The sequence below is a fragment of the Accipiter gentilis genome, chromosome 10 (assembly GCF_929443795.1).
Source record: "Accipiter gentilis chromosome 10, bAccGen1.1, whole genome shotgun sequence".
Classification (NCBI taxonomy): domain Eukaryota; kingdom Metazoa; phylum Chordata; class Aves; order Accipitriformes; family Accipitridae; genus Astur; species Astur gentilis.
This window is the reverse complement of record NC_064889.1, coordinates 14,078,402-14,105,826: the sequence shown is the minus strand read 5'-3', so window position 1 is coordinate 14,105,826 and position 27,425 is coordinate 14,078,402. Positions and strand designations below refer to the sequence as shown.

General features: G+C 38.9%; 1 protein-coding gene across 1 annotated transcript in view; it reads left to right on the top strand.

Annotated features, from left to right (window-relative positions):
• The window catches only part of FBN1 (fibrillin 1), a 158,768-nt gene that overhangs the window by 47,449 nt on the left and 83,894 nt on the right, over positions 1–27,425 (top strand). Inside the window, exons 7-13 of the mRNA XM_049812484.1 lie at positions 8,028–8,225; positions 11,521–11,646; positions 16,182–16,307; positions 20,225–20,383; positions 23,755–23,913; positions 25,210–25,350; positions 26,154–26,273. Coding sequence (XP_049668441.1) covers positions 8,028–8,225; positions 11,521–11,646; positions 16,182–16,307; positions 20,225–20,383; positions 23,755–23,913; positions 25,210–25,350; positions 26,154–26,273 — 1,029 coding nt within the window. The remainder of the gene's footprint in view (positions 1–8,027; positions 8,226–11,520; positions 11,647–16,181; positions 16,308–20,224; positions 20,384–23,754; positions 23,914–25,209; positions 25,351–26,153; positions 26,274–27,425) is intronic.

Sequence of the window (27,425 nt, the reverse complement as noted above, 5' to 3'; positions counted from 1 at the left end):
TATTCAGAAATGAGAAGTTATTCTGCATTCAGCTGCATTGCTTACTGTTTTCTTCATCATGGAAAAGAATAAAATGTGGTAACAATTTTCTGTATTTGGACTGCTGCCGCACGTAATTGGGAACAACAGAGCTAAAGCCTTGATTTTGGTGAAATGCTTAGTCTGCGTGTTGGATTAAAATGTGTGCAACAAATCACTCCAATTCTGTAATAATTTTTTGAACATTATTTTTTTATTTTATTACTGTAATGTTATTACTTTTCAGTTACAGACTTCGAGAACTGGGTCAGTTGCAAGAACAAAATTGGCATGAAAATAGTTGTATATTTATTCTGGAAAATGGATTGCCAAAATACTTTTGAAAATGGTCAGCCTGAATTGTTCTGTACATCAAATGCATCTGATAATGTTAGTCTCACATGGTTAGTAAGCTGTTATTTAAAAGTCCTGTTCTTTAACCAGTATCCTAGGAAGACTAGATAATATTTGCTAGATAGACATGTTAAACAGATCATCTGTGCAGAAGTGGATTTGTGAAGCAGTTTACGGAATGGAAAATAAATTTAGGCTGAAGTGTGCCAGCAAGTCAATATATGAGAACAATTTGCAACAAGCAAAGGTGAGGAAGACATGCAGAAATGGGGTCATCAGAATCATGAATTAGAGGATAATATTCCTGGGGCTGGAATATATGAGGCAGTAACTAACTTTTGTGGCTGACTAATACAGAATAAAGAGTTATGATACCAGGGGAAGTTATTTATTGCAAGTGTTAGATATGCTTCCATGGATGTTTTTTACTCTTGTTAAAATAACGAGAGGCAGCTTGGAGCTGTGATCTGTCCGCAGCACAGCTGTGGTATTTTGAGCCACTTCTGCTGCCAGATTTATACCCCTGCCAGAAACAGTGCCTGAATGGTTGCACTCCGAGTCCCTAGTTCCAGTGACATCTTAGCGCTAGCCAGTGTTAAATCTCAGCAATTTGAGCTCTGTGCTGCACTGTGCGCTGAAGCAGCTGGGAAAGGGTCTTGTTAATATGTGAAGCTATCTCTGGCACTGGAAGGGAGCAGACAGAAGTTGCGTGGTGATAATTTCTTCACATACCACAGCTAAACCTACCAAACCTCATTGGTAAGAAGTGTTAGACATCGCTGGAAATAAGTTTTAAAATATTTACAAAGTTTTGTTTTCTTTCCATCTGAACACCCTCTGATATCTTTGCCATGTACTTTCCAGCGATGACACATTGGGATCTGACTGGGGTGAGTAATGGTGTCTGGCTGGGGGGAGGAGAGGACAGGGAGTGCTTAACAGTGAGTATTTAAGGAAATGGCCCATGTGGAAAAGAAAGTATTGTGATTGGATGCGTTTATCAACTGGCATTTTGGTGTCACCTGTGGATGGAGAATTATTGCGTCTGAGTTTTTAAATGGTTGGAAGTCTCTGCATTGAACTAACATGGGAATGTTGTGGGGGGTGTGTGGTCTTGACTCAGTCTGTGAAGCTAGATGTGCGACGTTACTTATTAGGAAAGACACAGGTAAATAATAGTTATCCCACGGGTTCCTTAGCATGGTCATTCACTTTTCTGACCAGCAGTTAAAAGCCACAAAGTCCTGTATTCAAGACATGATTTCATGATAGCCCACAAGCAACTGAAATGGACTTTTTGCAAGTGAAAATGGAGTTATGAGCGCATTGCTCTTCCCTATTTCTTTGGTACAGTGACACACACAGGTTTGCAGTAATCTTTTGGGAAGGGTATGTGTGTAAAGCATTCTGTTTGTTCTCTCTGTCCTTATCAGGAGATTTTAGTATGTCTGAAAATACCTAGAATCACTTTGAAGGACATTTGGAAATTAAGCCTGAAATGCTAAACCTTTGTGTTCTGCAACTCTCTGTGCTATGGTGATGCTTACTGCTGCAGTCAGCTTGGTCATGCCGTGCTCTTGTGTCAGTTCTGAGATTCTATGTAATTCTTCGAATTACTGCAAAAATTCTCATTTCAGGCACAGCACATCCCGCCTTCTGAAATGAGGCACGTGGTGGTTTTTTCCATCATCTATTGCTACCTCCTCTGAAGAGAGTGAAATGATTGAAGTACGGTGAAACATACAGTGATGGAAGCTGTGTTTTTTCCATTAACAGTATAGTTGTTTGTATAGTTAGAGGTATCATATGGTTTCCAAGCCTATCAAGAAACATGACCTTCTCAAAGAACTGAAATTTTACGAGTTGGTGTTTCTTATCACATCTATGCTGCCATTGTGTCACCATTTATTTCAGATTTTAGATCATAATATCTGATACGCATTTCTTCCATTCCTGGTTTTTAAACTCAGGAAAAGTGATAGGAGTTTTGTTTGTGTTAGCACACCCAAATCAGCTTAGGTAAATATGATTATACGTGCGGTTTTTTATGATTAATTTAAGATTTTTTATTCTTGGCTCATTGAAAGCTAATTTTTTAAAAAACTGTCTTTATTCCTGTTCCAAACCCATAATTTGTTTGATGTCGTTCTCATATCATTCTTATTGGTGACTTTTGAGTTGATACATTGAGTTGTCTTCTTCCCCATTATTTTTTCCCATATATATGTGTCTAGCCACTGGACATTTTTAGAAACCCTGTCATCTGTTTTTCTAATCCTAATCCTACTTTTTCTAACCTAAAAGTTGTGTTTAAGGCAGATTTTCCCCCTCTATATCAGAGGTGTGATATCTTTTCTTATATAGAGCATTCTCAGCACCTGCCATTCCAGGCCAGGGAAAGATGGAAGCTCTATTTCTCATACTGTTCCTGCACTCACCTGCAGAGTGCTGCATTTTAATTACCCAGTCTTTTTTTTCTGCTTGTAACTGCGTAGTTACTAGTTCTTTCACCATTTAAAATTCCTGTTTGTACTTTAAGAATGCCATTGAAAAACAGAATTGCTATAAAATTCTTTTTTTTTCCATTAGAAATTCACATTTTGGATACCTGAGAAAAAATAGTTGAAATTTGCCTGAAGTCATGTACCATGTTAAAAGGATTCTGCTACTTGACACTCAGACCGCCAAACTTTTAGCTAGTGTTATTTTTTTTGGCTGTGTGAGATCAGTTTCCAAAACAGCATTCACAGGTACAACTGCTTGGGATTCTCTTTTCTGATGGCTGGCCAAGCAGTGGCATGGGCTATCAAGTGCAGTGGGTCACACATGAGCATCGCTGAGTAGGCTTTGTAGAGACGAGACTGTGTTTCTGCACTTCCAATGTTCCTCTTTTATCCCTGCCTGGTAAAAAAAACCCCAGTCGACCCACCAAAAGGCAGGAAAAAAAGATACTGCTAGGCAGGAAAGTAAGTTGTAATAAAGATCAGCTTTAAGGTATTCCACTTGCCTTAGAGCCCTTTCTGACCTTTCTTTCATCATTTGTATGATAATGGAATATTCCTTTCTTTCCCTTTTCCCCTGTACTAAAGAAAGGGAAAGTTGCCAGTTTGCCTTGCTGAGGGTGGTTTCAGTTACAAGGCAGTCTTGGCTGGATTTGGGGGTTCATGCAGAATTTACCCATGTGAAGTGCTAACAGCTAGAAGGAATGCTTCCTCCCTCCAAGCAACGTTCTGGGTTTGCTGCTCAGCCAGTGTGCAGAACAAGGTACTGTGTCAGCTGTGCATGCTGTGAGCCGAGAACTGGAAAAACAGCACTCATTTTATTGTTATCCATTTCTTTGTGATGACAAGAGATGACATTTTCCCGTTTTCAGTAACGAGATCTTGATCATGATAAGATAAATGCTGGCTTGCTAGGGTCCCATCCTTTGACCTTTGCACCCATTCGGTTTCCATTTATTTTAACAGCGATAGAGGAGTCTGTCAGCCTCCCTAACAGGTGGTTACGGGATTGCAAAATCTGGCTGTTAATTTGAAACATCAAGAACTCTTTATAGGAGATTTATAAGGAATGAATCGTGGAGGAAAGAGTGACCAAAATTTCATCCGGCATCTTTGCACTGGCATAATTGTTTAATCTGGGTTCCATTAGTTCAAAAATTTATTAAACTCTATTGTTACATTAAAACCTATATTGTACTTGAAAACAAACAGAGGTTAACATGAACTGAGGGCTTAAGATGTGTATCTGGTGTAGAAATTCTTCATTATCCTGGTGCTTGGAGTCTCTTTGGTGCTGTCCAGCATTACTTGGAACAATTATCATTATTTATTGCTGTGCTTGGTTTTGATCAAAGCCTGCCAGTACTACATATTTCAGCAGCCTCTCTGCTGCATTAAGGAACATAAAGGATCTTTTGAGAGGATAACTAAAATTATTTGAGGATTGTGGCTGAAACAGGAATGAGCTTTACATCAAAATGCCGTTTGATTCTTTCCTGTGGACTTAATAAGCTGGATTCTTGCATGGTGTAAACCAGCCTCATTCTATTGCCCTCTTGCTTTTTTTGACAGTATATGAACTTAAGGTGGTTTTACAGTTTCTGCCATCTTCTCAGTTGTCTGAGGCTCCCTGTGGAGTTATTCCTTATCAAAATAGCTAAGAAATATGTGAAGAAGCAGATAAAGTTGTTAGATAACCATGACTAATGTCTTACTGAAGGCTGCTTGCACATGCTGAAATTTGCATTAGAAATGACTTAAAACATTTGAATTGTCAGTTGCACATCTTTAAAAAAATCATTTTTCTAAAATAATTTCAAGTCTCAACATTCTTCAGTTAAAATGAAATTACCTCTGGAAAAAAACCCCAAATAAACTGTGTAATAGCTTTTCTGGCTATATTTTTCCCTTTCTCTCTTTTCAACTACTGACTGATCACTTGGAACCTTGTGTTTGAGCTTTACTCATTGAAGTAGTTTGAGTAATCGCAAATGACATGAACGTATAAGGAAACTTTGTTGTTACAAAATAAAGATTGGGGTTTTAAGCTCATATCCCAAATAAGTGCCTCGCAGCATAGACTCTAGGGTTTACTGCATCTTCTGAAATCAGTGTAATTCATAAAATCAAACACCTTCAAGGAAGATGTTGTAACTCAAGGAAATCTCTTTACATGTGATACCATTCTCTTTTCATTTTGGCATCGTGTTAGTGGAATCCTGTTTCCTTCTCATAGGCCTTAATCTTGTAATGTGTCAAAAAATCATAAACTCAATATGAAGAATGCTTTAATTTTAGAGCTCTTTTTATTAAGCCTCTATTAAAAAAATGGACTTGAAGTGTGGATTTCTCTGTGGCCCCAGGTTGGCGTGTACATCCAAATGATCTTTTTCTCATGCATTTTCTGACCTTTAGAAGTTTCCATTAAGAACGCAAAAGAAAATCTTACTTGTGAAGGTGAAAGATTGTATTTGAGAAAATAGAAGGAAAGGTGTACTCAGCAGAAAACTGAGTATTAAGAATAAAATTTATCAAGACAAAAGATTAGGTGAAAATAAAGCCTATAATTCTCCATACTAATATGCTATGAACTTGGACAATACAAATAGGAGCTGTATTTGCTTGGGTTTGGGTGCATATTTGACCCTCTTGTTACTGAAACCTTGTGGAAAGATTTGCATGATTATAAAGTTAACTTCATTGGGTTCACCGTATTTCTAAGTCATATTAGCCACTGCTAAGTCATTTATAGCTTGAAAGCAAACAATCATAAATGCTGATCTATTCATATTCTACCATAAAATACAAGACGGGTTATTCACTGCTGTCTGATGTGTGCTTCCCACTGCAACAGAGAACAAAACGACTCCTTTTTAAGCCATCTATATATAAACAGCATAGGGACAATCAACAATGAAGGACTTCATTCTGAGGAGGTACACTGGAGATTTCCTGTTGCTGACACAAAACTGTGGTGTTTCTAAAGAAATTGTCGTCTATTGTTTTAATATTAGGACTTTTAATATTGGAAGTTTTGCATACACTAAAGCATGCATTCTCATTTTGTTCAAGGATGAAGAATCAATCTGGGAACTCAAATTTTTTAATTGATAGGTATAATTGATCGTGACTTATTTGTATTCATTTGTGTGTTGAAGGAATAGGATAAAGCCAGTAATATTTGGGTTTGTACTACATGCTTCCAAAGCTGCATTTCTACCATGAGAAATGAGAAAGAAGGCAATGTAAGTTTTGACAAAAACAAAGCAAGCCTGTCTGACTAGGAAAATGAAAGCCATTACAAAAATGCTTAAAAATGGGGAAAGAACTTGATAGAAGCTGTAGTGTAGAAAATTAATATCCAAAGTGAAGGGACACAATGAGAAATACCAAGCCAAAAAAAATTAAGGTGATGAAAAGGAATTAATTAAACAAGGGTAAGAGAGATGTTATCAGAGATTCTGACCCATTCCATGATAAGACTGACAGACTTACTAGGGAAGAAGAGGGAGAGGCGTTCAGTAAATGTAGCTGTACTGTTTGGAGAGGATAGTACAGAAATTTTATATTTGCAGTCTGATAGCATTTAAGGATGACATTAAACAGCAGTATTTGCATTTACATATTTTTATACAGCTAGTCCAGCTAACCAGCACCAGGGAGACGGAAAAGAGCTAGCTAAAGGGCTCTCATATCATGCACGTTAATTCTCCATAAATCTGGAAATACAGGGACAAATTTCCAGAGGCTGGAAGAAAATTATTGTTGTTCCAATATTTTAAAAGGAAAATAGATGATCTGGGTGATTATAGGTCTGTTAAACATGCAAAAGATAGAATAGCAATTATAGGATGTAATACATAGTTAATGAAGAGTAAATGTTATTTAATGTCATTTAGCACAAGTTTATCAGAAATAGGTCTTTCAAACTAACTTGATATCTTTTCTGAGAAGATCGTGTTTAATAGATGAAGATAATAGTAACAATATAGCACTACTCTATAGCTTATAGGACTTCTGTAAGCCATTTTATTTATTATATCTAAGAGTGGCTTGATTAATCAGCAGAATTATAGTATATGGACACAGCGTCTCTGGATTGGAATGAAGATTAGCGAAATGATAGGTTTCAATGTGCGTCTGGTGTTGGGAGATGGGGCAGGTGGGAAAAGTGTCCGTTCTTATTTCTGCCCTATTTAACACTTTTTATCAATGGCTTAGTGGAAACATTGTTAGCAAAGTTTGGAAGTGGCATGAAATTGGAGGAATTTATAATGTCATGACTACAAGGCAGTGTGGATTACTTAGTGACCTTGGCTGAGGCACCTGATAGCTATTTCAGTACAGGCAAGCATCAGGTTCATAATTTGTTGGCTATGCTTACAGATGCTGTACTCTGTCCTGGTGCACCATAACAGAAAAAACATTTTAGGGTCACTTGTGAAGAATTAACTGGAGCGTGCACCCCGGATGTACAGGAGACAGCAGGAGCTGGCAGTACCACTGTTTCATTTTTGCCCTTGGAGAATGGAACAAAATAAAGTCTACTAGTATTTTATTAACATCTTAGTTTAATTCTGTCTGTTGGCTAACTGGTCTGTCCTACCATAAACAAATCAAAGCAGATGTGTTCCACATGCCCTCCACTCAGCTGTAGGCAAAGCTTACCCACATATCTGGTACAGCATATGCCTGAATAACAGTGAAAACTGTCCTCAAAAAACTTCCTGCAGTCTGTATTCTCTTCCCTTGAGACTCATTTGAGAACACTTGTGGAAATAAACATATCTGAACTCTTTTATCAGTATTATTTTAATTAATGCACTGACTATTTAAAACAAACTGATGAAAAGACCCCCCAAAGAGTATTACTAGAGGTTAAACCAAGCAGCAAAGGGGACCTGCAGGATCTTAAGTGTTTAATACTCCTGGTAAAATAGTCGCAATGTATTTATAGAGCTGCTTATTTTCAGTGGATTTGAATGAGAAGAAAGCTTGAGAAAAATCCTCTGCAGAACACTGCTAAGTAAAATTGATGGGCTGGTGGGCAATTTGTGTGCAGAAGACTTGACTAAATGTGCTGTTTTGCTTTATTATGAGTTTTGTTGTGTATTTTTATTGTGATGCTGATTAGGTTTCCTGTCTTTGGTGCAGATTACAGGACCGGCCCTTGTTTCACTTTGGTAACCAACCAGATGTGCCAGGGACAGCTCAGTGGAATAGTCTGCACAAAAACCCTTTGCTGTGCAACAGTTGGGAGAGCATGGGGCCACCCCTGTGAAATGTGTCCTGCCCAGCCGCATCCCTGCCGCCGAGGCTTCATTCCAAACATTCGAACTGGGGCCTGTCAAGGTAAGTTAGCAGCAAAGCTTCCCCAAAAGCTGCTGAAATTGTTACTGGATTAATCTTAATTGAGTTACACTGCTGTGAATAACCTGTCCTAAGGCATTCTCAGCTATATGTGTGAAGAATGGAAAAACATTGTCAGATGCATTACTTCATGATTCAGTGAGTGCCTGATGTTCAAGTGAGTACATTAGTAACTTAGGTCATGTGAGAGCAGCCAGCATCTTAATGAATTTCTCACTGCCAGCAGCCCTTTCCCTTGGTTCTGTAATGGTGTTTTTCTGAGTGTACCACTTGATCATTCTGTGGTGGGATTTACTCTGTTTCAGAAAGCGCTCAAAACCTGCAAAAATCAATCTGTGGCAATACTGTTCCATTTATCCAGTGTGGGATTTTGTAGCTAAAATTTGTTGATTTTGGATTCATCTTGGGTGTCTTATCTGTCGGGCTACACTGCCTCAACCTGGAGAAAAGTGCTTGTTGTGCCATTTGAAATGCCCTGTTATATATTTTATACAATTTTGGAAATGCATTTGCATTTGTTTCAAATTGTAAAATCCACCCAGATGTTGCTTGCTTCTTTCAGAGCATGCCTTACCATAGAAAGTCCTTACACTGCTTTTGGCTTTTATTCTAATGCTTCCAGCTGTATAAATTCTTTTATTGTCTGGATGTCTGGCAGGAAACAGGAGAAAGTTAACAGGGGCAGCTATGTATTGAACTGATGTGGATTATACATTCCCAGGACCATATCTTTGGGGCTAGTTTATTTCAATCTGTCTAACATTTTCTAATAAGTTACAATATTTTTGAAAATAGGGGAGATAAAGATTATAAATCTATAGGGTAATTTTATTTAATCATGAAATTCCTCTGAAGGACTTCAAGGCATTCCATTGCATTAAAAATGTAGATATCCTCTGTCACACACCAAGTCCTCGTTGGTGCCTGCAGACAGGCATGGTGAACTTCGAGATGGGCATGTTTGTGTATGCCGCATAATGTGCATGTATTTTGACCTCAGCTATTCTGTTGCCTCTCTCACTAAAGGTCAGAACTAAATTGTGCAGAAATCTGTGAATCGAGGTTCTGGACACTTCTGAAATCTGATGTGCATAAAAATGTGGCCCACACCCCTGAACTCATGCCACACCTAGTTATATCCCTCTTGTTTGTGTCACGGAAAAGCTGCAGTGACCTCTCCAATGGGTTTGTGCAGTTCAGAATAAGGCTACTTCTGCTTGCTGCACATTTCTTAGCATGCAGCTACATTTATGCTAATCTTTATGTGGTGCCAACACAGTTTTGGCCCTATGTGTTTAACTTGTACTTTCCAGTTTTCCCTTTTCTTGTAATGTGTTCATAATTTCAACAGATCTGCTATGGAACCACATATTAGCTTTATTTTTCATGCAATTGTAGTAAATCCAGTCTTTTTGAAATCAGATAACATACATTCAGACTGAAGACATTTCATGGATTTCACATCCATATGCAATCTAAATAAAGGAAAGCAGGTTAAATAAAATCCAGGTTCTCTGAAGAGAAAAAGGAACTGTTATTATTGTGTGGAGAAGTCAGAGAAAATAAAACGGAGGGGAGGGCAAGTTTATTTTAAAAAGTAAATAGAATATCACTGCCCACAGTTTGACTTTGGCTGAAAGTTAAATTAATATCACAGCTGAGATTTTTTAAAGATACAAAGGAGGAAAATGAAAGCCAAAAGGTGGGATTTTGGAACAGACATCGTGACTCAGGAGCATGGCTTCTATTTTTTTAATCTTTTTTTTTTAAAGTCAGTACAGTGCCATGAAGTCTGGCTGATTATTGTTAAAGCACAGCGTATCGCTGTAGCTCAAGTCCCAGCAGCGATGTGGCTGTGTTGAGGGTGCTGAGGCTGTGCTAGTTCTCAGCGCCTCCCAGCACAGCAGTTAGCTCAGGCACAGCACTGCTCTGGCTCTGCTGCTGCGCCCCCCGACCCGGTTCAGTCGGCCCAGGGATCTTGACTTCACGCTCTGCAATGTGGTACAGATATGCCCCTTGGCGTTCCTGAAACTTCCTACTTGTGGCTCCCAGGGAAATTGCCTCTTGGCCTTTTGTACAGACATAATACTTTGCTTTTCAGACTACAAGACACATTACAGCTGGCTCTCCGGGATTTATAAAGGGAGATTTGAAGGCGTCATCTCCTTCAGCTTGCGTCCCTGCATTGAAACCGATCCTAGTGTGAAGCCCAAGAATTCAAGAAACCGGGTTTTACCAGCAGCAGCTGGTACTCCTTGGGGAGATGGGGGAAGCGCAGGCGTTTGGGTTGGAGAGTGGCGAGTGCTCTGTTTGCTTCTGAAGGACAGGGAGCAGTGGACACAGGGCAGCCCCTGGGGACCGTGAGCCAGACCTCCACTGTCTCCTATTGCAAGGCCACTCCTCCTCCTTTAGTCTCTCTTCTCAGGCTGTTACTAAGCTGTAGTAACACTTTCGCAGCTAAGTGACGATACACGTGTGCTAAAATAGCTGTGAGGCCAAAAACTGGGGCCAATTGAAAATGTTTGTCTTGAGCTTCCTACCTAGCCTGTGATACCATCTTTGTTGTTTTGTTTTCTTGAGTGAAAAAAATTAAAAGCAAAGAGAGAGAAATAAAGGGGGAAAAAACCTTCCAAATTTATGAATGTCTAAGCGGGTCATTAATAATTCCTCCTGAGACATTACTTATGGCTATGAAACTTCTTGAGTCAAATCCTAACTGCCTAAGCTCATTGGTGCTGATCTTACTGGAGTGATGAGTTAAAAATTTCCATCAATAATGACTATGCCGTTCCCCTTGCCTCTCCATGAGGCTGTCTCCATGCACATTGCACACTGTTCCTCTGTGGCTCCTCCGTCTCTGTGCTGGGTGGGCTATGCACTGTATGGAGTTGCCAGGATTTTCCAAGGGGCAGGTGATTTTTGGGTGCCCAGCTTCAGATTCTTCAAAGGAACCTGGGTTTTGGCAGGCAGTGTTCTCTGCACACCATTCCCCAGATGTTTTGGAAAAACAAAGCAATAGCAGTTAGATGTTTAATGTCTGTAACAATAATAACCATGCGATTTCTTGCAGAAAATATTTAGAGTACTGTACTTAATCATACTTTGCATAGAGTAATTACAAAATTAGTGTCTGTCTTCGCAAGCAAGTATCATAATATTTTGATGGGTGAAGAATGGATTTAGGCATATTTACTTTAATTTCTGTGTAGACAAATTATTATGGCTGTTCCTGAGAAATGAATTAAAAGTGGGTGTTTTTTCCTTTTTTGTATGATAGATGTGGATGAATGCCAGGCCATCCCTGGGATCTGTCAAGGGGGAAATTGCATTAATACTGTTGGATCTTTTGAGTGCAAATGCCCAGCTGGACACAAGTTTAATGAAGTGACACAAAAATGCGATGGTAAGAACTTTTAGAATTTACTGAAAGTAAAGGGGGAAAGGTCGTCTTTTGGGGGCCAACTTTGTTTAGAAGTTTGTAACAAACTTTCCAGTCCCTTCTGCCTTGAATATGCAAATAGCTTTCTTCACAACAAATAGGAATAATGGTCCTTTCTCCTCCTAAACCAGAGAATCTTAAATACTGGCCCTGCAGCTTTTTCCAGCCTGTTATTCATGTAACATTTTACAGACTTAAGGTACATCTGAAACAAATTAAACTTTAGAACTAAAAATACTTTTTAACCGATAGGTTGCTTTAGAAATGCTTGAGGCACATGTCTCTGTGTGGATCTTTTAACCAAAAAGTGTATATGACTGGAAGGTTCAACACATTCTCGCCTACTCAGGTAAACTGTATTAAACATTAATGGGATATCAACACTGCTGAGTGAAGACTGCAGGACTACATTCTAATCTCATCCTTAGAGTTGCAGATGCTAAAAAAGGACAAACATTTTATCTTTCCTTATTGGTCATCCTATTTTTGGAAGTACAGCAGGTGCTAGATGCTAGTGTGGAAATTTGCAGTGCATGACTATGGAATCTTGCTAGTTTTTAACTGTGATTTAATAGTATTTTTTCTCTCTATAATATAATAATCAGGCATAGAAGTCTCCTTTGCTTTAAGAGAATTTTTGATACATCAGGAGCATAGTACTAAAATGTGTCAGTTGCACAATTTTGATTCATCTTCTTTACAGTGAAGTCCAGGTAATGTTTAAACTCTTACAACTGATTCTTTCAATCATCGGACTAAAATTAAATTAATTTGAGCAGACAAGTTGCATAAGTGGTTAGTGATTTTGGAGTGCCAACTGTCAATATCATAAAAGCGTGTGACTTTGAGAGTAAGGTGTGCATCCACCACCCTTTCTTGCATCAGGTGCCTTTAAAGAAGCACTCAAAATTTTTTAGTTGTTTTGGAAGAATTATGACTTACTCTTTCAAAAGAAACATCCCTATTTCAAGCAAAATTTCATAATTTAATTGCAGGTTAGGGAAAGCAATTTCAGAAGAGTTTGTACACAGCATGGTTTTCCTGTTGATTGCCAATGGTTTTGGCAGAAAGTAACCCACATTTAGGGTAGAACAACATTGCAAGTGTTTCCTTCTGTGGATGAAGTACCAAGAACATAGTGAATAGGAAAGACTGAACATGTGCCTTGATAAGTATTAGTACTTGAAAAACTGAGAACTGTAGGCTTGCATAGGCTGCATTGTATAAACATTCCTATGGTATTTTTTGATTGCTGAATCATGTAAAAAAAGAACACCAAACAAAAACCCCAACCAAAAATACCCCAAAACCAAACCCCAAACAACAATCACCTTCAGACCCTGCACTTGGTAATATTTGAGGGACTGGACCCAAGAATCTGTAATACCCTGTTTTGTTCCCAAATCCTGCCACAAATTTCCTGCCCCATCTTGTGAAATCCCTTTGGAGCAATCACCTGGCTGCAAAGATAGAGTGAAGTTTTCTTTCTTCAATTTCATACTTGTAAATTTTTGAACCTCAGCAGACAGAGACTTACTTTCAGTACATCTTCATATTGCATGTACCAAGCAATTTTAATTAAAGCTGTGTAGGTATTAATACAATTCAAAGAATTAAAAAAGTAGCACCTTTATACCAGCAGCATGAAATAGGATAGTGATTCAACAGTTAAGAGCGTAGTCATGTAACAACAGAATATCCATTCTGCTTTTTTAAATTATCCTTTTGAGTTTTAAGTTGAAATCTCCAATATAAGACAAGGTATTGGCCCATAGTAATTAACTGTAATTAATTCTAATACATAATAATTAACATCTGATCATGTGCTTGTTTTAACTTCCTATCCAGCAAGACTTCTGGCAGCTGTAATGTGTCCTTGGTTACTGATTTAGTAGAACTGGGAGCTACCTGCTGAATTACAAGTACTGTTTTTTCAGAGGGGCCCCATTAAAGTAAGATCATGATAGAAATCATCAGGTGCAGTGAGACAACGCAACAAGATGGGAAATGAGGTGTGATGGCCAAAGTTCTCTTTATTAGCACAGCTGGTGGAAAACTGTATTTTAAGTGTTATATTATTTCACTGCTTCATATTACCATTCCTCTTCCATTTGTATCAACGCTGAGGTAAATACTTTTTTGTGGTGACTGGGGGGAGTAATTTTTCCTGGAGTGACATTTAGGTCTGTGAGTACATCGAGTATACTTACCTTTATAAAACTCGCATATGTAACAATGACAATGTTGCTTATATGAATGTCAACACTAATATAAATAGTGAAATACTGTTTGGGTTAGGCTTCACCCTAAAATAAAGAATGATGATTTTGCTTTTGAAAAGATCGGAGTCCATATAAACAGTGGCAACACTGACTGTAAGATAAACATTGGTGAATTTGAGTCAGAAAATGCTTGAATGTGATCCATTTACGACTGCATTTTTCTCTGTTAATTAAGGGCTTTATTCAGACCAAAATTCAATTTCCACATTTTTTGTCACTGAGACTTTTGGGACTCCTGTGGAGTATAATCCTGGAGCAGAAGCCAGAAGTCTCTTAGCAGTGCTCCCAGGGCACTCGGACTTGAGGCTTTGGCAACACCCTCGAAGTAGCACTGAACAAAAAGTCACACCCCTCTCACACACCCAAGCGAGGAATGTGACCCACATCACGACAGCTAGCAAGATGCTCTGGAAGAATGTGTGCATAGGGGGCCCAAGGCCTGCACCCCTTAGGGTGGGTTGGTCTGCAAGGTCTGCTTATCTGTATGCCACCCCAGTCCCTCCATTCCTTTCCTGCAAAGGCAATGGGCCACAAAGGTATTAAGAGCATCCAATGCTTTACCTAGGGGAAGAGGAATTGATAATTTTTATATTACTGAATTTTTGTATTACTGTCTTTACAGGAGAAGTAGAACAGAGATCCTCTCTACTTGCTAAAATGCTCGTTAATGGTCCTGTGGGACTTTGGGTGTTCCCCCATCTGTTGGGGCCAAATTCCAATTTAGGCGTTACATTTAAATTCCTCCAATTGCTTTTAATGACTATGATATTATTCACTCTTTGCCTTGGCGCGTTGGGTGGTGTTGCAGTATTTAATCTCAGAAATTTTTGTGGTTGGTGAAATCATTATTACAGCCATGTGTCTATCTGTTTGTAGATCTCTGGAGGAGAGGATGGATAGAGTCCTGTGATGCCATTATTTCTGATAGGATTCCCCCTGTTGGGAGAGCAACTGGGTGATTGTAGATGGCTGTGACAGGCAGTTGTCATTGATCACTGTAGAGAATAACCTCCCTTTCTGCTCTGCTTTGTTGATTCTTCTTGTAGGTACCATGGAAAAAAGCAAGCTGTTTTTAAGCTCAGCTGGACTCCAGGTTCCTAGTAGATGAGAGCAGGGCTAAGTAGATACAGCTGCATTGTTGAGACAGTCACTGGAAACCAGGGGGAAAGTAACTACACATCATAGGCAGGCTACTGACGGTAATTAAGGAGCAATTGGGGCTGGCACTGGTTGTTATTCACATGACTGTAGGTAACATAAACTCCTAGCTGTGGAGGAAACTCTTCAAGTTCCTTCTGTTCATGTATGCAGCTATGATCAGGTATAAGAAGATATTTGTTAGGGGTTTTTTTGGTAGACTTTGAAAATTTTTCTGCATTGTATCTATGATGATGATTCAGTATATGGATTGAGATTCGTTAGTGAAGAAAAATCATGATATAGACTTCTATTTTAAAATCACTGACAAAATCTAAGGGGAATTATGGACGTTGCCTGAATTCTGCAGTAGGTATTTCAGTTACTGTCTAGAAATCTGTTGAAACTTCAGAACATTCACTTAGGGGAGAAAGCCAGGAAAGGTAATTTTTGTTGCCTGCAGTCATCCTGCTTTGAGCTATAATCCTGTCAGATTGCATTAGTTAAAGAGTACCTAGCTGCTCAATGCTTTTATATGGGGGTTTCCAAGAAAAACCCAAGTGCAGTAAGAAGGATGGGCAATTCAGGAGGTGCTATGCTTCCCTTTGAGTCAGTATTGAATGATTGCCTTAGTATGGTGCCAGGAGACACTGTGCTGTTGGAGATGCCACGAGACATAACAATTAAGCTCCCGATCGCTATGGTCACTACAGGTCCCATAACAGTTTTCTTAATTCTAGTGTGCAGAATTCAAACTGGAGAGGTTATCTTTTACTTACAGCCTGTAAATCCCCTCTGCAGTTTAAGATTTTCATCCATCATTATTAAGCAGTAAAACAAACTCTCTGGCTTTTTGCAATTTAAAGATACAATATTTTCTTAGGTTCTGTTTTCACTTGTGTTTATAAGATGCCTAAGAAAAGATCCTGATTAAAAACTGCTGATTATGCCCCTAGTACATAAGTTAGGAGAGTTCTCAGACCACATTGAATTTGATCATTAATATTAATTATAAAATACCTATTCTTGTGCCAGAACCAATGTAACTAACCTGCCCCTGTTTCTTTTTTTGCCTTGAAGATATTGATGAATGCAGCACCATTCCTGGGATCTGTGATGGAGGAGAGTGTTCCAACACAGTTAGTAGTTACTTCTGCAAGTGTCCTCCAGGGTTTTATACGGCTCCTGATGGCTTAAAGTGCATAGGTGAGTAGAATCCTGTAAATAATAAGACAGTAGGTGTTATGAATTTTCATGAATATCTAAAATGGGTAACAGTGTACCAGAAACATATTTCAACTTGTGATCTTGAAATCCTTCTTTTATATAGAAGTACATCATGTGCCTATATATGTGTTCTGAAAGAAGTTTTCCATTTGTAGGATGTTTCCTCTTTCCCTCTTTGTTGTGACCTTTCCTTTCATTTTTCTTACTACAGTTTTTCTGTTATGCCATATTTGTTACCTTAAAATAGGCAGAACTGGTTTAATGCATCTCCTTGATGTTCTTGCTCTCATGTTTGTCTTTGATTTAGTCTATATTATATTCAGCAGTCATTTAGAAAAGCAAATATACTTGAGAAAGAAGGTAATCACCTCAAGCAGCTGGTTCTTCCTCATTCCAAGTGTTAGGACCTTAATGCAGATGTTTTTCATTAAAGGAAGTAGTGTGATAAGCTGGGTGTGGGACATTTGTATCTGCTTTCATGATACTGATGGTTTGGCAGTGCTGTTCTTTTAGGCTTTCACTGTGGCAGGGGAGAACCTGTCTTCCAAAGGCCAGACCAGGAACCAAAGGACTGTGTGAATTGAATGACAGCCACTGCAGTGCCAAAGCCATGAAAGAGTAGTGTTAGCACGTACTGCTTCTGGGAAGCATACAGCCTGCTCTGAGGCAGGTCAAGTAATCAATTAATTTTCTTTTTTCCTCATTTTCATGCAGTAATTTTTTTTCACTGCCAGTGCTGAATTTTGAGCAATTATTGTCATTTGAGAATTAAATGAAAGGTTTATTTTGTCAGTTTTGGCTTGTTTATTTAAAGGCTTATACACAGTGCCAGCACTGGGGTTCAAGAGAGGACCCTGTGTTTTGTACCTTTGGTAGAAAATAATTTGGGAAAAAATTGAAAAGAAAAAAAAGCGCAAATTACCAAATGATATTAACTTCCCCAAGAGATCTGGAAGTAGTTTGGATTATGATTAATTTTGAATGGTGCCATTCTATTTCTGCAGGTTGTGAGAAATGACCTATATTTCTTCCATTATCAATAACAGCATTTTGGTAGATTGGATCCATACTGTACACTTAAAATGCCAGTGGGAGTTGCTTTTATTGCTTCAGATTAATAGCTCCTAAATGACTGTGGATCATTAAATCATTGATTGCTGCTTGTACTTAATATTTACAAAGGAGAGTCACCTTTCTGTAACAAAAGATTTCTGGAGATGCACAACTTCCATTTGCTGTTTACTTGTTATAGTCATTGTTCAGTCAGGACTGCCCCACATTCACACCCATGTTATATTCCTGCAGTTTTCCAGCCTTGTTTATCCACTGTTTTTGTAGGCTGAAATAGTTTAGCTAAAGAATTGGGTATTTAAAGATGACAGGCTGTTAAGTAATACACCAGACTATGGGCCATCATTAAAACTTTGGCTTTGTGTCCAAGGCAAAACGTGCTAAATGGGAAGCACTATTAATTATCTGCAGATATTTTGGATTCATGTCTAATATTCAGACTGTATATTTGCCATATTAACAAGGACAGAGCCCAAATCTGTATTTGAGCTGGGCAAAACATGTTATCTTGATTTAATTACAACATGCCTGTCTTAAGTGAAAAGTGTTGGCTGAACGTGTCTATTCTGTTAGAGATGAGGAAGTGCTTCTGAGAAATGTATCCCTTATGGGACTCAAATGGAGCAGCACTGGAGCCAAACAGCCAAAGGAAGAACTGGGAGTTCCATTATTACAAACCTTATAAATTAGAATAGACAAAGCAAAGATAATATCTTCTAGAGCTGAAGAGCAGAAACAAGAGCAGGAGATCTCAACCCAAGTACATGAAGAGTGCTACAAAGCAAGCTGCTAGCCCATACTTCCAGTTGGCATAAATTTGTTTGGTCAGTGTTACTTTTTGGTGGCTTTTTCTTTTTTCTTTTTCTGTCCTTTTTATTTTTTTTTTTAAAGAGGCACATTTTTCTCGAAAGTTATTGTCATGGTGATCTTTTGCCTTTTCAAAATACTATATTTTTTTTTTAGTGAAAAATATTAAAATATTAAAAGCTTAAACAGTAAAAAAAGTTGTTTCCAGCTGTTCTTGCCCGTATTTGTGTATTTTACCATTTGGAACAGAAACTGAAGGAGGGAAAAAAGAATCATTTCTGACTAAGAATATGGAAAGATTTGCCATTTTTCTCACAAACTTACTGTCTTTTTCTGAAAACTATGTGTCTTTTTGTTAAGCTCTTGCACCTGTAGGTAGACAAAGATGTTTGCTGTGTGTTTACCTTTTTATGGCACATGATGCGCTTTCACAGAGCCTGTGTAGATCATTTTTCCACTTCTGCCCATTACTTCTTTTAAATGTTTCAAAACTTGGTACTGAACAAAACTCAGAAGGATGAATTACAGAGGATGATGATAGGGTCTGTTAGAGGGCTTCCTTCCTTACCATCCACCCTACCATTACACCAAGCATCTGAATATCTCTCCAGGGATGCTGGAGAACAGTTTCTTCTCTGGAGAGCAGTTTGTATCAGAACTTTATTTGATTTTTAAAATGGTAGATTAAGGAGCATATGTGTTTTGGCAGTTTAGTTGGGTACCAGGAGAAAATGGAGGACCAGTCATAGAACTGAGTAGATTTTTTTTTTTTTTCCTTTGTTTCAGATTTCCATTATATGATAATATGAGTGAACTAACTAACTAAAGTTTGGAAGCAAAGGCCAACTACCTCTTTTAGCTGTACTGCCAGTAATATCCGTGTTCAGTGTTCCAGTTAATAAAAGGCAGAACCATCACAGACTCTCTCAACAAATCACTATATATCAATTTCCTCAAAACAATAAGAAACTTCCTTGCTTTTTTTTTATATCCACTAGAATAGCTAGTAAACTCTGGAAAGCACTGTTACTAGACAGATGAATCCACCATGCCCTGGATAACTGAGATACTGCTTCTTTAGGGAATGGTGTCTGCTATTGTAAGGTTCTATCTGCAACTTCTTCCTCTACGTTCTGACAGCAAATGTTTGTATATTTTAGAAACAAACTTGGTCTGGTTTATTGTGCAGCATCAAATCACACCACAGCTTATACTGAGTTTGACATGATGTGACATATTGTGAAACAATTGCTCAGAGCTTCAGATTGTATCACAAGATTTTATTTTTTTTTATTGTTATTATTTTTATTTTGCTCCCATCCACATTTTCTGTCCCATCTTTAAGCTGGGGGATCTCTGTGCAATGTTGTTAGAGCTGAGCGTATGAAATCTGGGTACAGGATGTTCTTTGTACAGCACGTGCTTACCCTTTTCGGACAGGAAGCCAGCACATCTCCATAAACAATGTGATGGCACCAGTTAAAGCCATGTTGCTCTTTCTTGCCTGCAAGCCTATATCTTGTCAAATTACTACATACTTCAGCTGGGGAAGCCATGACTAATGGAAAATGAATTAATGCTTTGAGAGTTGCAATGCTGTGCGTTTATTGCTGTGTATCAGTGGCTTTTGAATCAAAGTTTAAACAGAATTGACCTGGTACTATCTTTAATAGAAATGATACTGCAATTTGGGGGGGGGGGGAGGGGGGGGGGGCAAAAGCATTTTTCATTATGTACTGAATGCACGTTTCTATTCTGGTTTTGCCTCCATTAATTCATTGCTGTTCCGTATTTCACTTCAGCTATCTCACAGGAGGTGTTACACCTGAATCCAAAGCAGCCCAAATATTATCTAGATTTTTATGGTTTTCTGCCTTTTGTTTTCTGATTGTTGTAATGTTCCAAGTGCTATGTCATCGATAATGTAATCAACCAAGAAAAATGGGACCTTTCCCTTTTGTGAAAGTCACATTCCTCATTGGACTGATGATTACATATCCATTTCTTTCTCTCGGTAGATGTGCGTCCTGGATACTGCTTCTCTTCTCTGACCAATGGGCGATGCGGCAATCAGCTCCCCCAGCCTTTGTCCAAAATGCAGTGTTGCTGTGACAGTGGCCGATGCTGGTCTTCTGGTGCAGCCACCGCTCCTGAAATGTGCCCGATCAGATCCACCGGTATGAATACACCTGTATTCTTTTGAGTGTGGTTGAACACTGAATTAGGCAGTGATTTTCTTTTGTCAGTAATCTTTTCATTAAAGAACTACACAGAATGGTTGAGGCTGGAAGGCACATTAGGAGATTGTGTAGTCCAACCCCCCTGCTCAAAGCAGAGCCTCCTGTGGCAGGTTGCTCGGGACCCTTAGGAGGCTAGGGCAAGCAGGCATAAACAAAGGATTTCATCTGTTGCTGATTAAAGTTTTGTAGCCTGGTTATTCTGACCTTACCTGATTCAGAGTTTGTTTTTAACATCCTCTTCAGACTCAAGTTACTTCCTCCAGAGCCTTCTAACAGATCCCTATTGCCTCTGCAGTTTCATTCTCATTGGAAAACTGGGCTTTCCTTCCTCTTATGTCTAGCTTTCTGAGGTGCCATTTATTTCCTGACGTTTGACACAGAACATGATTTCTGTCTGCTACCAAAATATGCTGTACTTTATCGCCTCCCTGTGTACTGAGATCCCTAGATAATGTGAGATTTGAATTTAGAGAAGATGGTGAGCAGATTGTGAAACTAAGTGTGAGGGAGTGAAGGAAAGATTTTTTGAGATTGTTTAGGACTGGAGACCTAGTGAAATGCTTTAGAAAAGAATAATAGAGGAAACAAGGATTGATGGGAGGAGCTCAAGGGAGGCGCAGAGTTTAGGGAGGAATGGGGGTCAACTCTATAGCAGTGTAGCTCTGAAGAAATTGTCAGAGGTCATGTATGGGAGCATTTATTATTATTTTTAATTATTTGAGTGAAACTGCATAATACTGGAGCAGAGATCTATGATCAGAACTCTTGGAAGACTCTTCCTGGTTCTGTCACTATCTCATTATTAATATTTAAACATGTTAAATGTCCAAGACTGGCTAGAACAATGCTAACAAAATAGCGTAATCTATTGATGCTTGTCTGAAATAGGAGGACAAGGAGAAAGCTTTCAATCTTAACACAGTCTCTGTTTTCTTTACTTACTTTCTAATTATTCATATCTAACTGGTGAATAAACTGGGTGGAAAAGTGAAGTAATTTGGCCAGGGCCACAGACTGAGACGTGGTGGAGAAGGTGCTAGAACCCAGGACTTCCTGACTCATAAATTCATGCAAGGTCTTCCAGATCGTAGTTACATGCCACTTTTTTCTTCCCCCCGCCCCGACTTGGGACATAAATTGAGACTATAAATTACTCTTTTCAAAGTGCTTTGAAATTCTTTGAAAGGCCTTACATGTATTGCTGTCGTTATTTAATCAAGTTCAGTTATTCCTTAATGTATCCTGAGAAAGCAAGATGAGGAATTTAGAGCTGTCAGTGGCCCAAAGTCTCTCTAACTCTGAGATGGAAATTTACTGCAATATAAAGTGGAGCACTAGCTGCATAATGTAACCAAGCGGTTGCATTTTCAATTGTGGGCAGCAGACCCAGATGTTACTATAAAATAGGCTGTTTATTGCTAGAAATTATACATGGAGATTAAAGTTGCAATAAAAAAGGCTTGCACTGTATTTCTTTGCATAACACAGCAATAATTGTTTATGTGGAATGACAAGGTTTACCATTGACACTATAAATACTTTAGAAGTGGTATCTCAGGCATCCAGCCATGTGTGCTCAATTCTCGCCTTAGCAGTCACTTCATGTGTGCTAATTCCATTCAACCAATGGGCAACCCTAAGGCCGTGACTTTTTTTTGCACGGAAGGCCTAGGCTCCTGGTGCATTGGCTTTGGATAATTGGGTATTACCAATCTAGAGTAAAAAAGAAATACAGTATTGTTTCTTTCACAAAGACTGATCAGTGGGTTGTAGAGAATGTGTGATTAGAGGATTGGCTATTAAAACCACTGTCATTAGCAAACATTTGCATGTTGGAATTTGTGGATGTACATACACAGACATTGTTTCTTCTGAATGTCTCTATTTTATCACAGGTAGACCACTGATTGAGAGTAGATTCAGGTTACATGTGAACAGGCAAAATAGAAAGCTAAGAAAAAAACCCAAATAAACAAAATACAGTACATAATACAATAAAATCTTGGGAATGATTTAAAGATTCAAATCACTCTAAGGAACAATAGAAGGAAATCCAGTGACACATGAAACAAACTGATCACTTAAAAGCATTAAAATAAATGCAAAGATCAGAAAAAAAGCAGGAAAAGCAGAATGTCAGGCTACCATGTTTATTTAACAAATCCTCTGTGATTCGGGAAGAGCTTCTAATGTGTTTTACAGGTGGAAATAGAAGTGAGATAGATGTGTTGAAGGCTGAAATACCCAGCTTAGTTCTTCCAACACTGAATTTATTCTTCAGTTCTCATTTTTTATATTGTTTCAGGAATTCATGCATCTCTGTAGCATTTTGTTTTCATTATATAATTCCTCTTCCCTATTGTGCCATAAACTTTAAAATTTTGAAGTTCAAAGATACTGACTACACAAATAGTTATTTGTGCACACATGAATTGTGGACATGAATTAGGTCAGCTGGAAATGTGGTCTTTAATTGTGATACTCTGCATGCATTCTTTGGATTGCAAGTTCCAAACCCACACTTACCAAAGACAAAAGAGTCGGGGACAGGAGGAAAAGTGGGGCAGTAGGGCAGATGCCACTAATAGAGATAAACAATAGGAGAATGCATAACACTCAGTGTAGACTGTGCTTACAGCAAAATAGATCATTTTCCTGTCATCTGGAAAAGGATAAACTTGGTGTGGATCTGACTCAGTTTCTCTTTGTCTGTGCCCCTTAGACTGCACCTCATTTTGGTTTCTGCTTTTATTAGCAAACTTCATTTTCATAGGGAAATAGTGTTAGTGTATTCATTCTCTAATTGGTTTTGCCTCATTGCTTGTATTTCTATTTCTTTGTTTTAGGAGGTTAACTTTTAAGAAATTCAGTTGGAACTGGGCTTTTTTCTGTGTTCAGTGTTTTTCTAACTCTGTGGCAAGCTTTGTGTTAAATTAACTTGGGATCATGTCCAAAAGTCCTTCTTTAGGTAAACTTCCCACTGAGCTCATCAAAGATTTTGCCTGAAAGAAGACTAAGTAGATCAAGATCAGGTTCCCGCCTTACTGTTCAATTTCATATCCAGGATGTCAGTTATGTTATCTTTTTACTAGCAGCCTTCTGAGAAGTAGTGTTGATACCCTTCTGTGGATTAATGACTCAATTCACAGAACAAAGCTTGTTACTATGAATAAAATGTATAGGCTCAGATTTTCCAGATTATTTAAGGTTTGTTATTGCTAATCTGAAACGCTGTGAAAAGGGGGAGATTTGGATTAAATGGAAAGGCTCGAAGAGTCTAAGACAGCATTCATGTTTTCATGTTTCAGATGAGTATCGCAAATTGTGCACAGTAGCTGCTCTGCTGCCAGCGAGACCAGACCTTCCTCCGGGCCGTCCTGATGTCATGCCTCCACCACTCCTTCCTGGTGTTTACCCTCCTCAACAGCCAGAAATCGTCTATCCATCTCGGGCTCCACCACCTCATGGTAAGAAGGAAATAATAACCTTTCCCTGCACCATTTGCATTTAGCTGCTTTGAAAACATGCATTTCTCAGGAGCGTGCTACCATCAGCTGGTGGTATCTTTTGTTTACTTTATGTGGATGTATAGTCTCTGGACATCCTTCTAATCATAGCCTGGTTACCATGTATCTTACAGCAAGTGTACTTCGTTGGTAGTGTTTTCCCTGTTAAGACAGGATTAAAAAATTACATCCTCACTGTCTATACTGAGGCCCATGTATTGTAGTAGTTACACTACTGTTATTTTAAGGCTATCATGAGCTTTGCATGTCAACATTGAGAAACGTGAGTAGTTCTTTGACTAGGTTGTGATAGTTACATTAAAGAGCTTGGCTGGGAGAAAGCAGCTTCTTTCAGGTTGTTTTCCTCACTCTCGCTTGGCCAGGTAGGAAATGTACCAATAAAAATACTAGTTTGCTGGACACTGAGGCCGACCCAACATGAAGAAAGAACTTTTTCAGTGATAGACATGGATGGGTTAGGTTTCTGTAGAGCAAGGAGGAAGCCAGAGCAGAATACCGATATATGCTTTATTCTGCCCCTTGCTTAGGGAGTTTACTACATGCCCCTGTAAGTCTGCAGTAGGCATGTGCCACCTGAAATTGTTTGGCATAGCCACATACTCTTTTGCAAGTAAACACAAGCTCAATTCACGCATACTCTGTGCAGCTGGCACCAGCTGAAACTATTTAGTCTTGGTTCAGCACCAAGCTGAGCTAATAAGCCTAAGAGGCAAAGTATGTTAACTCAGGCCTGACACTGCACTGACGTAGCTGCACAGCTTCTGGTCAGCTGGGAGCACAGACACAGCCAGCTCATGTCTGCCTGCCAAAGACCATATAGGCATACCTTCCAGGCTTATCCCTGCTCTCCCCTCACTGTGCTATCTGTGAAAACGCAGATAACTGAATCAGTCTGACTGCTCTTTACTAGTGTAAGCTTTTAGTAGAGTCCCTGCAGTGCTGCGTACCTACTTTACCACTAGGTATGAGCAAGCTCGGTCCTTTTTTGTCCTGCAAAAGAGGAAAACAGGATCAGACTTGCCACAATGAAAAAATCAGTGGTTGCTAGCTGTTTTCGGACAAATCTCTAAGACTCAAAGTGCCATTTTCTCTCTCCCAATGCTGATTTTACTACGTAATTCACATTATGATGGAAGGTAAATGTTGACTTTTAACGGAAGATGCTGCACAAGTTGCAGATTACAAAAAATTATTATGATGAACTATTAAAATATTTTTCCAACTCTGTTATTTCAGTGATTTTGCCGGTGAACTTCACTGACTATTGCCAACTGTTCCGACATCTCTGCCTCAATGGGCGCTGTATTCCCACTCCTGGGAGCTACCGCTGCGAGTGCAACAAAGGATTCCAACTGGATGTTAGAGGGGAATGCATTGGTATGTGGTTTTCTGCTGTAAATCACAGAGGGGAATTTTGTTTTAAAGAAAAAAAAAAAATTATTTTCCACACAACGTAATAACTCTGAGTTCTTAAATAAAACAACCCCCCCTCCAAAAAAAACCCAAGTAAATAGACTTCCAAGAACTAATTGCTTTCAACTGCAAACTTATTTTTACAGCAGTTTTGCCTTTCAGACAGTATTTAACAAAACTTGTAACTTGCCACAAAATTATACAGAAGTAAGGATTTCTTATTTTACTAACCTATGACTATAGTGTATTTATTAGTGATTCAAAATGACCTCTTTAAAATGCTACCAGCTCTTTGAGTATGCAAATGACCTATTGTTAAAAAAAAAAAGAAGGCAGTCATGATCTCCGGCTTAGTAAGATTTACAAGTCCTTTTTCAGCTCATCAGGAGTATCTTGTTGGGCTCTTGAGCCCTTTAATTTTTCAACTCGGCTACACCTTGATGATAGAAGCAATGATTAGCTGTCTCTTACAGGCAAGATTTTGCTTCTGTCACTATGTGTCTCTCCAGTGGGTCTGGGAATGTGGAGGTGTGAGATTAAGGCCCCTACCTCTGACACCTGCAGTATCTTGTCTTCTTGAGTACTCCTTTTTCCAGCTCCTGTTTAGCTTAGAACATGGGTTCCTTTTACTGTGAATTCAGTGGTGTCCCTTTCCTTTCAGATTGAAGCACACTATTTCTCCAGCTACAAAACAATAGAATACCCCTACAGACCTGAATAACTTTCAACCAATGTCTTAATAAAAATACATTGTCTGTGTTCTCCAGATGTTGATGAATGTGAAAAGAATCCATGCATCAGTGGAGACTGTGTGAACACCCAGGGATCCTACATATGCCAGTGTCGTATAGGATATCAGAGCACGCCAACTAGAACAGAGTGCCGAGGTAAATTATGGTTTTACAGCCATATCTGTACTATTGTATACATACCAGGAGGGAAGACAGTTTTTAAGCAGAATTTAACATGTGTTAAATATGAGGGGGGGGTTAAAAAAATAAATCAGATACGGCAGTAAAAATTATTATCCTGCCTGAGCTGGCTGCTCACAAACTGGGTTTTGAAGAAAGACATTTTGTCTTGTGCTGAAAGTATCTTGGCACCATTCATGGCTTTGAAGTGGAAGAGTCATATTTTCTTTTTGGTTGTTGGTTTTGTTTTTGTTTTTCAAACTATTAAGACATTTTTCGTTTGCTTCTTGAGGATCTCAAGGAGAATTAAACATCCCTTCTTTGGAGAAACCCTTTACCTATTACTTTGGAGAAACCCTTTACCTATTACTGTTAAAAGACTAAGAGAGGTGAGGGGAAAGATAAGTCTTTCACTGGGTAAATATAGTAGTACAGTGCCCATGTGTTGTTCCTGCCTGCTGTCAGAGAAAGAACTAAACATAAATTACAGCAAGGAAAACTTAAATAAGGTATGGAAAAGTAGTGAAGCACTGGGAAGGTCTAGGTGGGGAAGCTGCAGAATGCCCATTATTGGTGTTTTGAAGACCAGGCTCAACAATAGTCCTGATGTTCTTCATCCTGTCTTCCTGTGGGAGTGAGGAATGTGTAGCTCCTCAGTGGTCAACCCTCTGTCAGGGTTCTGTGGCTCCCAAACTGTCCGGGGGTGGGGGAATTTGACTGTAAAGGTGGATGCAATCCTTTATAGTTAAGTCATAATGAGAAACTTCTGGCAGGAGAATGAATGACTACTTTGATATTCCATAAGAAGTGAAGCATCTAAATGAAACAGGATGTTGAATGCTCAGAGTCCCAGCTTGTCTTCATATTTTGCTTTCTGCACTAAGAGTAGGGTTCCTTGAGCATGCATTCATTCTGAAGCAAAGAGTTTCTAAAAAGCCAGAAGAAAGCTATCTGTATTAGTGTGCAATTTTTTTTTTTCTTCCCTTTGTGAATCAGAAAGGTATTTGTGGTACAGAATCTTACTCCAATCCAGGAGGACATGCAGAGCCAGCACCACTGCTGCATGTTGCTGGGAGTATTTGACCTAATTGCTGCCAAACAGCCATGTTGTGGAAGCATCTTCATAGT